Raw genomic sequence first — 13,874 nt, 5'->3', positions numbered from 1 at the left:
TTCAGACGGTCGAGGAGCGACCGGTAATTTGATTTAATCATATTACTTGTATATCTGCATATAAGCTACAGTAGGTGGGTAACGTTATTCGGGAGAATTGATGTGAGACACGACGATTGTAATACATGTTATGTATCAGAATTAAATATTATTGATAGTTAGAAACTTTGCACGGGACTTGAGTTCGTTCTCTCACGCGTGTACATTCAGACCTCGAACCTTGGACGAATTGAACTGCGATCGTAATCGATCGGCGGCAGCTAATATTGCGTTAAGTTAACATCAGATCGGGCCGATACCCGACAGTGTGCTGACACTGTCCGTCTAGAATATAAATCCATGCTGACTCCCAGTCCTCCTGGTTGAAGACATGACACAAGGTGGTCGGGACATGCTGAGGGGTTCTGCCAGTCGTTCTGCTAGTTGCCTAGAATTCTCCAGACTTCTTGTCTGAAACAAATCAGTACTAAAAAGTGAATAAGTGTGTGAATAGAAAACAGACATAAGTCAGCATGCGTAATTATATGGTTTGAGAGTACTATATAATAAGCCCCTACACCGCCTATAGACTCTACAAGTACAATACTCGAACCCAATAAAGGGTACCGGAGAAGATCAGCATTGGTCAGAATTGTGCCGGAAGTGTGACGTCAAATGGTGTTAGAAGCGAAGCTGAGTGGTCATTTTAACCTGGAGGTGAACGGCAGAGAAGACGTGAAGTCGGAGGAAAAAGAAGTTTTCTAAACAACACTGATTTGTGCCTACCCCAGTGTAAAAGGTGTATTAGTGTGATCATATGTGTGGAATTTCATGTCAGATGGACATATAATGATCTAAAAATTCGTCAAAATATTGAAAAAAGATACAGCTTTGCACAGCAGTCGGAGTTCGGTACGGTTCAGTTGTTAGTTTCGAACTACTTCCTGGTTTTCATAAGGTCATTCAAGACCACTAAAACATCGTTATAATTGCAGCCCATACCATAAAACACCCAAAAATACTTAGATATGGACATATCAGATTATATTAATGCCAAATTTCCACATGACAACGATTTAAAGACTCCCGGGAATTATTTTCCCTTTACACTCTTTGTCGCGCTGGCGGTCAATGCAGCATTTATTTCAAAACAAGTTGACCGCAAATTAAGCACGACTTTGCACCTTCAAGTTCCGTGTCACGTTTTCATATCATGCATTTATTATTTCTACAAGTATTCTCTGCCCAAAATGCGTAAAAAAAAGAGAGTTATCTTACCGGGTTGATTAGAAAACTTCTTTTTCCTCCGACTACACGTCTTCTCTCCCGTTCACCTCCAGGTTAAAATGACCACTCAGCTTCGCTTCTAACACCACTACACGTCACTTCCGGGCACAATCAGTCTTCTCCGGTTCCCTTTATATATAGGTGCATTTCACATGTTGAAGTGTCAAAAAATAAAATTGAATGAATTCAAAGTTGAATTCAATTTTTTAAAACATATAATTTAATTTTTTTATACCTCGTTCCCATATATTTTGTAGTGGTTCAGTCATGGTAAATTAGACATGACGTCAGGACGTTTTTATAAATATTAAAACTATAACTAAGGGGCTTTGGTGTCATGGCTAATACTACAATAGGTAACGTATGTACCCTAGAAAATTGTTACAATGTTTCATTTTGTTTAAGTACTTGGTGTGCATAGACATAAACAATGTTTTCTTTTGCTGACCGAAAAATATATTGTGATTCCATGATAGTTTGACATTAATATTTGGAGCACGAGGGGAAATAAATTTATTTAATGCTTATTTTACTGTCGGTAGGGTGTATTTCCCCCGTTTTTTTTTTTTTTTTTTGTTTTTTTGTTTTTTTTTTTCAAATTCATTGACAAGCAAACTACAGTAGCTGAAAGACAATTAATTGCTCTATACAGAAAAATATTATTATTTTTGACAAGGTTACACTTGTTGGAGATAAATCAAAGAACAAAATCCAGTGATGATTGAATTTTCGAAGTGAGTAAAACGTTTCGTAGTTGAACGTTTTGCATTTGTGACAGTAACGTACATATACGTTCCGTTTTGAGGATAGAAGTTGAATTATTTTTTATTAATCATGGTTTTAGGAGAGTGAAACTTTGATATAAACTTCTTTACGTGAGACCCTAAAATAATCAGACATAGTTTGCAATCTGGGCACTAAATATTTTTAAGAGCATGCCTGGGACATCAATTGCACCTCTATATTGGGTTTGGGTGACAATTGTCACATACAGGATGGGCGTCATTACAATGAAAAATAGACTTTAATTAATTGATCACTTTCCTTTTTGCAGCTGATTTTATCCACTGCAAGGCACTACCTATTATACATGTATATAGGCCAGCTAAGAAAATGTGTGCATGCTTGAGAATAATCGTAATCATATTATTAATCTGGCCAAGTAAAATTACAGCGATGCATGTGTTACCTGTGTCATCTTCAAGCCATTTTAGACCCCATTCCCACAGATTTTAGATCGATCTATCCCTGTGGGGAGTCTCACTAGATTACTGTCAGCTTAGCCGGCTTAATTAAGCTGCTGTCCCGCCTACTAAAAGCTGTAAGGGGGTAATTAACTACCGTGCGCGCTCTGCTTACAGCAATTTTGCGTGAATCCCCAGGGATGGATCGATCTAAATCTATGGGAATGCAGTCTTAAGACTTACATGTACTCTCAGTTTACAGGCCGGCAGTAGGCCTAAGCATTGCAGGTCAACAAAGTTTACAGCCCTGTAGATTAACCAGAAATCCCAGGCATCGATTTTCTTATTGGGTGATATTGCTGAGTCGATTGCATTTGTAATGCTGATTGGTTGTATTGGTTATGGCAGGTATTCCATATATTTAGAAACGGGGAATCCCCTCCATATTTACCTATACAAATACGGCCATATTGGAAAGTTTCATAGTTTCACTTTGAGGTTCTCTGAATAACATTAGGCAGGGTTAATGTCAGAGGCGTTGGACCATAGAATAAAAGACGTCATACTACATGTACAGGGTATTTGTGAGTGGATCTTTTACCGCTGAGACTAAAGCAAGTTTCAGGACTGTAATCAAAGCGAAGGGGCGTAGTTCAGGAAGTCGAAATACATGTAACCCGACAACAGAAGAGAAAAGTGTCATCGTTTGTTCTCGTCAAGTGCAAGGTATTTGCTTTGTATCTACTTATCTCTCATCCTTCTGCTGACCCTTGGGGTAAAATGAATGTCTATCAAGTCTACTAGTAGGCCTACATGTATTTATGAAGTGCTACTTCGTACTAGTATGTGTGACTTTGTGGAGAGGAGAGGGCACCTGTTCCAGGGTTGGATCCAGACTTATTTGAAGGAGGGTCCGGTTTTATAGAAATAACAGGTTTCGGATGCGAAGCTGGCCCTCTCCCCCTTGGCGAGGGTTTGGGGCCCGCTGAAGGGTCAGTCGAGGTACAGACACCCTTCAATGTGCGACACAAAACTTACTTCCAACCAAAAACACTATAGTGTTCTATCCAGTTGTGTTATACAGGGCACACCATTTTAACCAAGTATTTTGCATGACTCGAGGAGTTAGTCCACTTTTGTTTATTGGACACTTGGTCAATAATCATAGAGAACTTTGAAAAAAAATCTCCAATTTAGATAATAAATTTTTTCAATAAAAAATCTTTAATTTTCAAAATAGTTCAGCATTCCTGTATGACAGGAATGGTAGTCCTTGGAATAGAAGTCTCAGATGATTAGTACAATTAATGGTTAGTCAAAGTATTGGGCTTGGTATGGTATATAGGACGAATGCCATCTATACAAAGTAATGGGGAACAGACTACGGTTCCTAGCAACTTCCTTTCCTGTCACACCTGTCGTGTAAAATTATGCAAACAGATCATTGACCACCCCATCAACTTCTTAAATGCCTACTTTTGATATCAGTTTTTAACTTGACCAACTGTTTCTTACTTTTATTCAATGTAGCTTGCTATGCAATCCCTACCTTGGATTTGTCCATGGCAGTTGAGATCAGTTGAATTTTGGGATTAGACTAATTCAGTTTAATTTCTTGTCATTTTTCTTGTCAAGATTCTAAATTTGTGAGGATATTTTTATACAGATAGGACGTTGTTCATCTACTAGCTACGCCAGAGTCACCAACATTTTTTAATGAAATATTATGGCTTATTTCAGAATCTTCATTTTTCTGCTTTTTTTAAAAAAATAAACTGTAATGCCATTCAAGTCTTCTTTCTTAGTAGTACATTCATCTTTTCTATCAAGCTATTTCTGTGGGGAGAATAAATGGCATCGTTTAAAAGAAGCAACATATGTAACCATCCAAGAAAATAATTGGAACATGTACGTTTTACGGAATGTGTCAATATACACAGTAAACAGCTACCTGTATCAACCTTTTACTGTATCTACGGGGATTATTGATAAGTATGGTAACTCCTATATTTCTGTATTTGTGTTTTTACTTACATTTTTATTACAATGTACTTGTAAGTATTATAGTAACGTCATCGTCTTTGTGCTACACTGTGGTACACATGCACCAACAAAGCTTATGATTATTGAGAAATTGGGTGTTTTTCAGAGACAGAAATACCACTGTTGACAACACATCTGGTCCCCATGATCTGTCTTGAAAGCATTTAAGAAATTCAATGGACTCCAAAGAGGTAAGAAAACATTTACCTCTTGTAATCTCCCAAATGCATGTATTAATCATTATAAGACAGATACTTTTGTTTGAATTACATTTAATTCTGAAAATATAATAAGTTTTCAGCATTTTAAGTCCCAAAATGGATGCGTCACAATATATGTGTTATTTATATCATTATATGTCATTTTTGTTATAAGAGCACCGATATAAATAATGCCAGTTCGAGCCATGGAGTGTCAGCTAGCCACCACTGGTGGCAAGACTCTTCCTCACCAGCTGGACATAGACAACATGTACAACCACGAGAATATGGACAACAAACTTTAGGAGCTATTGCTCAAATCTCCAGTCCATTACACCAAGTACAGTTAAATACAGGTGGGTCCCTTGCATAAAATTGCATCTGTTAATGATTAATCAATAATATCACGCAATTCCAAATTTTTATCAACTAATTTCCTCTTTATTGTGCATGTAACTATGACTAGAATTCTCATGTCACGAGAAAAGATAGATGACCTTTTATCTAATCTTATCATGTCACTGGGTCCAAGAGACGCGGGATCTCTCAGCAGATTTTATGCTCGTTACATACTTAAATTTGCCATAGTTTTCTGACTGCAGCCCACATGAAAACCAACCTAAAATATAGGTTACAGCAGGTAAACTGCAGTGTGTACGCCAATCAATGCATGAGTGGATTGAGTTTTTATCTGATAAGGTTTTACAACCTTTCAAACCAACACAAAAAATAATAAGGCAAATCAGGGCCCCGTAACACGAAAGCATCGCGCATTGCGACCGAGCGCAAGTGTCTCGATTCCATAAGTCGCCCATACTCGTCCCATATAGTACATTGTAGCCTCTATGTGATATCGCTATTTACAATACGCGCTGCTTTCGAGTTACGGGGCCAGGGTGGTTAGTTACATGTAAGTTTTTTCTTCGAATTCAATAAAATGATTTGTTAACATTTATCTTGTGATGTCCCGGAGTCAGTATAAAAGAGAAAGGTTGCTTGTTCATGTGAATGTCAGTTTTACAATATGTGTGTATTATAACTATTATTATTATTATTAATGAGGAAATATTTAAATTAAATTTAATTTAATTTGATTTAGATATCAAGATTTTTTCTTCTAACAAGGAGCTATGTCTTTTCCATTTTAAAATTCCTTAGAAAACTCATAGAGAGAGACTACATGAGGTCATGTCCGAGTTAAATTGGATAAGCAGTGGGCAGTAACTAGGAAGAGCACATGCTTTCTATTTCAAAGAATACAAAGAATAAAAATGTGACATCTAGGAACCAGAGCCAACCTTTCAGATATCACAAGCTATCAGATGTGAGACAAAAATAGTTGAGAAGAAGGTGTGACTAATAGTAGAAATATAAATGATAAAGATTTTTCAATTTATTTATCAACTCACACTGTACCGGTATATGTCCCTACCTAAAAAGATATCCAGTGGTAAACAAGGTGCCAAGTGTGAGATAATTCCTTGTCACCCAGGCTTTATAGACCAAAACAACTCGAACATAAGCAGAAGGTGTTCAGTGCATTCATCGCGAGAGAGTGGCAGTAAATTATTTGACACACATACCGAGAGAAAGTACTCGCACTTAACCAGAACTAAATACCGAACACTGCGTATATCACCACAGTCACATGATCCATATAATTCTATTCGGTTGAGCGAAGTGAATAAGAATGGAATTATTTTCTCCTAGGGGGCGACACTGTATATATTGTGTTAGTTGTGATATTGGTAAGAATTGTGGGTAAGTTACGACAGTTGTTCATTCGACCAGTTAGCGCAGACCAGTTGACACGTAAATTTTGGAGCGCGCATTTTTCAGTGGTGTCGGAGGGCGTTTCGCTAATACAAATACTAGAGTCCGTGCAGTCGCAGGCGGAATCGTTAAAAGACCTAAAGGCTCAAGTAACTTCTGAGTTGGAAATCTTAATGAGCGAATTACATGGTTTTATCTAACAAAGATTAAGACCGAGGTTTCAGCCAAATGCTGTCAAGAAGGCAGTCGCATTCAGTTTGATTTCGATACTGAATTAGAAGAGTTATTGACACAGGTGGGACACTGTCCGCTTTTACGAAGCCAATCCTTTGGCCAGTGACTCTGAGGATGAAAAGAAAGTTAACAGAGCGGAAAGCAAGGCATTGAAAAAGCGTATTTGAGCAAACCTATTTCGAAGGGAGGTCATGGCTCCAGCAAATCTAACGTTAGTAGTACTTATCCTGTTTACTGTGCTCAGCCTATTTTTATTGGACAACTATGGGCGTTTCCCTGTGTTGCACCAGGAGAAGTCAGTCCAGGTTCTTTCACACCACCAGCCACTTCTTCTGCTGTCAGCCCCTACGGACAAGGAAGGAGCGGGTCGTGTTTTGCGTGTGGGTCCTTCGGCCATTGTAGGAGAGATTGTCCCTACACTAAAACACCAGGAAGTGCACCAGGATTCTCAGAAACCAATCGTCCATGATTTTGTTAAAGATAAGTATTGTTTTGATGTGAAATATGATAAATTATTTTTTACTATCGATAATTTGAGCACAAGCAAGGCAATGTAGATATCTGGGTTAAAGGTAGGCTAAAGCACCCCGCACACGGTAAGCAATTGGCGCGCGCCACTTGCGCTGAGCAAGATGCTCGGACTCCTCAGCTCCCCGCAAACGCTGCGCTCTTTGCTCAGCAGAGGTGCCTCCCGGCCTGCCCCTAGCGGACGCACTGTGAACTGCGGGATCATGTGTTTAAGGAAACATTACATATTGTTGTTTTTTCTGATAGTAATGGATAATGGTGACCACGTTAATCAATCAGACTAACTATAACTGTGTACATTTTTGTTGACTTCACTGGGGGCTGCCATTTTTGTTTGTTTCCGGCTATACTGGCACATGCGCATTGTTAGCATGGCGTGAGCAATCGGCGCTTGCACCCCGCACACGCTGAGACATTTGCCTCAAGAGACCAAAAAAATCAAACACGTGAGAAATTTTGCTCAGCCGCGCGTGAGGCAAAAATCTCACCAAAATACCCCCGCACACGATGAGAAAACGGTGCAGCGCAAGTGGCACGCGCCAAATGCTCAACGTGTGCGGGCCCCTTAAGAAGTAAATTAGCATTTTGGAAAAGTATTGGCACATATGAATTTATTCTTGATGTTTAAAAAAATGGATACAAGCTTCCTTTTTTCTCTATACCCGCATCATTTCGTTTGGATAATAATAAATCTGCTATTTTGCACAGTGCATTTGTTGAGCAGGCAATACAAGATTTATTGGTCAGAGGCTTTATTAGTGAGTGTTCAGATATATCTGTTGAAGTTAACTCGCTTACAGTGGCCATTAGCAGTAGCGGTAAAAAGCGGTTAATTTTAGATTTGCAGCATGTTAATAAACATCTTTGGAAATTTTCAGTAAAATTTGAACAAATTCGTAATGTTTTATTTAAAATGGAGATTTTTGTTTTCAAATTTGATTTACATTCTGTATATTATCACATTGATAATTTTGAGTCTCACTCTAATTTTTAAAGGTTTTCTTGGAAATTTGGAAATGCTTCCAAAATTTTTATATTTAAAGTTTTAACATTTGGTCTCAGTTCGGCATGCTATATTTTTACTAAAGTGACCAGGCTGCTGGTTAAAAAGTGGCGAGGAGAGGGCAATAAAGTGGTTATGTATTTAGATGATGGTTTTGGTTGTCATTCGCAGTACAGCGAATGTGACAATATTGCTTTAAATTAAGCAAGATCTTATCAACAGCGGATTTGTTCCTAAAGTTGAAAAATCAACGTGGTTTCCTAGTATTGAGATTTTATTTTTAGGGTATAATTTGAATTTAGAGAAAGGCACTTTATGCATTCTGATTACAGACTTCTTAAAATTCTTTAGACTATAACGGATATTCGTTCTCTGTTTAGAGGAAAAGGCAGCGTTCATGTGCGTTTAGTTGCTAGTTTAGTAGGTCAGATCATTTCTATGTCTTTTGTTACTTGCAATATGGTTTATATTATGACAAAATGTCTGGGTTTTGATATTTCTAAAGCTAAATGTTGGAATGAACAAATTGTTTTGAGCAGAAACAGTATGAAACAAATGGAACTTTGGGTATCTAATGTATGCAAGATTTCTGTATGTATATGCAGATCAAATCAGCAGATTAGTAGACTATGATGATTGGGCGTGCCAGATAGTATTTTCAATTATTTAGATTCAGTCTGGGGGCCGCATGAAATTGAATTTTTTCTTGCCTCTGATCATAACAATAAATTGCCAGTTTTTTAATTCTAGATATTGGACTCCTGGTGCGGTGGGCACTGTTCATTGGGGTGGTATGAATGGTTGGTTTGTGCCCCCGATGTGTGTATTATCTAGAGTTATACTGTATTTAATGCAATGCAAGGCTTGTGGCACGGTGATTTTACCTTGTTGGCACTCAGCTAGTTTTTGTCCTTTATTATCTAAAGGCAGGTTTTTATAAAGGAAGCTGTAGCATATGTAGAATTACCGAGAGAAAAAGCTTGTTATGTTCCTGGAGGTTTGTTTGGTAGAGTGGATTTGCCGTTTAAAATGCTGGCAGTCAGATTTGATTTTTTTTAATAAATGAAAGTGATTTTAAATTACTAATTAATTTTTCTTTTTGTTTTTGCAGGCTTATAAGGATGACATTTCTGAGCTTCCTGACGAGATGGCTGGTAAAATGCCATTGGTTGCTGGATTTTTTGTCTGAGAGTCGGTTATCGAACACAGTCAAGGGTTATTATTCAGCTTTCATGCGATGGGAATTATGGGCGAAGAAGAACGGCAATCAAGGGAATTTTCCGGCAAAAGGTTTTCCTGTTGCTTTGTACTTGTCGTGCTTAGCAGAACAGTCCAATTCTTCTAGTCCTGTTTATCAGGCTTTTTACGGGCTTAAATGGGTGTATGCCATTATAAGCGCAGAGTTTCCTACAGACTCTAATTTAGTAAAAATCGTGTCGGAAGGTATATAAGAGGCACAAGTCACAGCCAGTTTGCAAAAAGGAGCCCATATATCCAGATATTTTGGAAAAAATGTTTGATGCAAATTTTGAAGAAGGAAATGTGTATTCTCAATGTGCTATATGTGCTTGCTTGCTTTTTTATGCAGGCTTTATTCGAGTTTTAGAGCTGTTAAATTTAAGGATTAGTGATGTTTTGTTTCATGATTCATACATGTCGATTTTTATTGAAAAGAGCAAAACGGACATCTCTAGAGATGGTTCTCATATGGTTATTGCTACATGTAGAACTTATTCAAAGCTTTGTCCTGTTAAAAATTTAGAGCAATTGTTCTCTGTGTGAATCTTGAGCATTCGGATTTGTATATTTTTAGATCTGTCACCAAGCACTTCAATATTAGATATGATGATAAGCCTATTTCATATACTAGAATGAGAGAATTATTAATTTCCTCTTTTTTTCTCCTCTTGTTAAAGATATAAAACAATTTGTTTTACATAGTTTGAGAGCAGGTGCTGCTACTGCTGCCACAAGAGCTGGTGTTCTAGACAGGTTATTTAAAAGACATGGAAAGTGGAGTTTGGTAACAGCTAAAGATGGCTATGTGACAGATAATTTCCGACAGATTTTTTGTTAGTAAAAAATTGGGTCTGTATAACTTAACATTCCCGTTCTTTGTTTTCGACTTGTGCGCTAACTGCGTCCATATGCACTTTATATGTTGTTTGTGTTGTTTTATTATTAATGGTATACAGTGTCGGTTATGGTCTAGGAGAAATATAATTCTATTCGTTTGAGCGAAGTGAATAAGAATGGAATTATTTTTTCCTAGGGGGCGACACTGTATATATTGTGTTGTGATATTGGTAAGAATTGTGGGTAAGTCATGACAGTTGTTCATTCGACCAGTTAGCGCAGACCAGTTGACACGTACATTTTTATTTTTCAAATTTTGTTTATGGTTTTGTTGTTTTAATTTGATTAGTACATGTGATTCATTTTGTTTTATAACTACATTGGTTATTGCTGCAGTGGCTATTTTTATTTTTATTCAATGTTTTTGTTTTCAAAATAAGTATAGTGTATGTTGTGTTAGAGTGTAGGCGTACAGTGTGCATGGGTGTGTGTTTGGAGGTGCGATTTATGTTTATTAATATATTAATTTAATGATTGATTTATATGAGCTGTTTGGGAGGTAGTTTTGCACTTGTGTAGTGGAGAGATGAGTTCGGAGGAGGTGTTTGGGAGGTCGTCTCTGGTGATTTCCTATGTATGGGATAAATGAGATCGGAAGTGCTTGGGTTGTGATATTCTGTTAAATCCCTATTTAACCCCATAGCGCCGGGAACCGCACATATGCGGTTCATTTTAAAAAGTCCTCAGTGCCGGGAACTGCTTATACGCGGTTTCTGTGTTTACATGATTGTACTGTCCTCTGTCGTTTGTAACAATTCCTGCTTCTGTCACAAGAATAACTTAATGTTAGTTTTCTGTTTACTACTGGCTTTTGAAAGACGTGTAGCAAGAATTGGATGATGAAAAAGCGATTTATTTCAACCATTGTCGAGGCGCTAAGAAGTCAAAATGGCGACGAGAAGTCAGCAGAAATTATGGGTTGAGAAATATTCTAGATTTGTTTGAAAATTCAGACTTCGGGGAAGCGTCCTTGATAGATTTTGATACTCCGATAACTTTAAAGATTATGTACCTTTGGCTAGTATGAGTTGTCAGAGAGCAGATTCGGACGCGGGCTTGATTTATGAAAAACGCTGATGATACTAACGGCAGTAACCAAGCAGACGACAATAGTAATTGGAAGGGTTATATTGCTGATAAAATGACTGTAAACGTTCCGTGGCAAGTCAGGCTAAATGTTGCCTTGTGTGCTGTATCAACATGTCTTTTCCTGCTTGTGCATAAATACAAATGTCATATGTTTCTTTGTACTGCATCAACATGTCTTTTCCTGCTTATGTAGAAGTTCAAATGACATATATTTACTTGTGTGCTGCATCTACACATGGCTTTTCCTGCTTGTGCATAAATACAGATGTAATATGTTTACTAGTGCGTTGTATCAACATGTCTTTTCCTGCTTGTGTATTAGTACAAATTCCACGTTTGCTTGTATTTTTATGATGCAATTTTTATTCACGAAAGTGTAATATTTGCTCATGATATTGTTTGTATTCTTGTATATGATTTGAGTGCAAAACAAAATTTTATGAGTATCCGGGTTCAGTTGATTAAAAAACTAGAGAAAAACTATTGAAAAAGGCACTTAATTTACAATCTATTTGTAATTATAAACATAATTAGGTGGAAGTCTTCCAGTCAGCTAGCCCGCCAGTATATTGTGCAACTAGCTGGCATGATGAAGGTTTTTAGGTACAGCACGCATCCCAGGAAACTTATTATAACTCAAAAACTAAATACGATATCTTTCTGAAATTGTTTAAAACATATTTCGAATGTTTATGAGAAAATTTCAACAAATTATTTGGTTAAGTGAAAAAGAATGTGCATGCTGAAATTAAAGTTTTGTTTTTTACTTCTCTACGAGAAAAGCAAGTCATATATTTAAACTCCTGCTATTTCTACCTTAGTTAACAAATATGAATAAAACTGATATGACTTTAAAGCTTACATTGTTGGCTTTTTAAAAATGTACAGTTCATAGGTGTTTTCTAAACAAGTGAATATATTATCATTGATTAAATGAGGCCGCCTGTAAAATTGAGTGCGTCCGTGTAGAGGGCTCAGGACCAAGAGCACTTTCTAGGTCAGATGCTGACAGGCGCTATGGGGTTAAGGGAAAGATGAGCTCGGGAGAGCTGTTGGGATGTTTTATCCTTATGATTCCCTAAAAAGGGAAAGGTGAGCTTGGAAACTGTTTGGATGTTATATCCTCGTGATTCCGTATGTAAAGGAAAGATGAGTTCGAAAGAGGTGTTTGGGAGGTGGTCTCTGGTGATTTCCTATGTATGGGAGAAATGAAATCGAAAGTGCTTGGGTTGTGATATTCTGTTAAATCCCTATGTAAGGGAAAGATGAACTCGGGAGAGCTGTTGGGATGTTATATCCTTAGGATTCCCTAAAAAGGGAAAGGTGAGCTTGGAAGAGCTGTTTGGATGTGATATCCTGGTGATTCCCTTTGTAAGGAAAAATGAGCTCGGAAGAGCTGTTGGGATGTGATATCCCGGTGATTCCCTAGGTAAGGGAAAGATGAGCTCGGAAGAGCTGTTTGGATGTGATATCCTGGTGATTCCCTAGGTAAGGGAAAGATTAGCTCAGAAGAGCTGTTAGGGATGTGATATCCCGGTGATTCCTGTTTATATATAAAAGGAAGAGATGATAAGGAGTTTTGGTGAGGAGAGGGTCTCCTCGTGTTTATAATTTATTTATTTAATTATTTATTTATATTGTTTGTAAATGATTGAAGATGGTTTGAAATAAAATTCGTGCGCTAACTGCGTCCATATGCACTTTATATGTTGTTTGTGTTGTTTTATTATTAATGTTATGCAGTGTCAGTTATGGTCTAGGAGAATTCTCTGAGTCCACCCGGTATACAGTTGTATGTATAGTACAAGGCTATACCAAAAATACGGCAGTTATCTTATATGAGGGGATTGAGATATGAGTAGCACAGATTTTATATTAATTGACAAAAAAATCACAACTTTTATTTATGAAGTCGGTTTTTTCATTTATTTAAAATATCTGAAGTTAGCCAAATGGAGTCTACATACACGTGGGGATATGCAAGTAGGCTAATTATAAATAACATAATATCATAAAGATCATGTCCAGTTTTTATCCGCATGGACGATGTAAAATTAGTTTCTCATATAGATGGTTCTTTTATATCTCAATTTGGGTGTCTTCATGAGCATTGGTACTGTATTACAAGGTATTTGGGTTACTTGCTTTCGTCCATTGAGTGCATATTTTAATGTACATTACTGCGTTCCATTTCAATGTTTCTCCAAGAAAAAGTACAAAAGGACTGTCTTATCTCACAGTCTGTATAATGTAGATAAGTTTTTAAATAGGCTTCAGTGCTGCCTGCCAGACACACGGGGCCACATCATGGAGCAGCCCACCGCCTTATGAAAGTTTAGAGCAAGGTCCTTCCCTGCCAAGGCACCATGTTACTGCTCCACGAAATGCCCATAACTTGCCTAGCCCATTGTCAGGTAA

At 37.4% G+C, this 13,874-nt stretch overlaps 1 protein-coding gene across 6 annotated transcripts in view; it reads left to right on the top strand.

Moving 5' to 3' along the window:
• LOC106163353 (protein mono-ADP-ribosyltransferase PARP14-like) overlaps positions 1 to 13,874 on the top strand; it is a 66,980-nt gene that overhangs the window by 29,158 nt on the left and 23,948 nt on the right. For 2 of the 6 annotated variants that reach the window (XM_087000888.1, XM_087000886.1), the window contains exons 1-4: positions 2,921 to 3,176; positions 4,600 to 4,684; positions 4,869 to 5,049; positions 13,727 to 13,870. The exons of 3 other annotated variants lie outside the window; for them this stretch is intronic. In XM_087000888.1, the coding sequence (XP_086857014.1) occupies positions 4,670 to 4,684; positions 4,869 to 5,049; positions 13,727 to 13,870 (340 nt within the window). In that variant the 5' untranslated portion in view covers positions 2,921 to 3,176; positions 4,600 to 4,669. Of the gene's footprint in view, positions 1 to 2,920; positions 3,177 to 4,599; positions 4,685 to 4,868; positions 5,050 to 13,726; positions 13,871 to 13,874 lie in introns of those variants that run through there. One more of the 6 variants, XM_087000887.1, reaches the window with a different exon arrangement.

The sequence above is a fragment of the Lingula anatina genome, chromosome 1, assembly GCF_051362555.1.
Source record: "Lingula anatina isolate TDL-2025a chromosome 1, LinAna3.0, whole genome shotgun sequence".
In the NCBI taxonomy this organism is placed as follows: domain Eukaryota; kingdom Metazoa; phylum Brachiopoda; class Lingulata; order Lingulida; family Lingulidae; genus Lingula; species Lingula anatina.
Note: the sequence above shows the minus strand (reverse complement) of the source record. Positions and strands in the feature narration are given on the sequence as shown.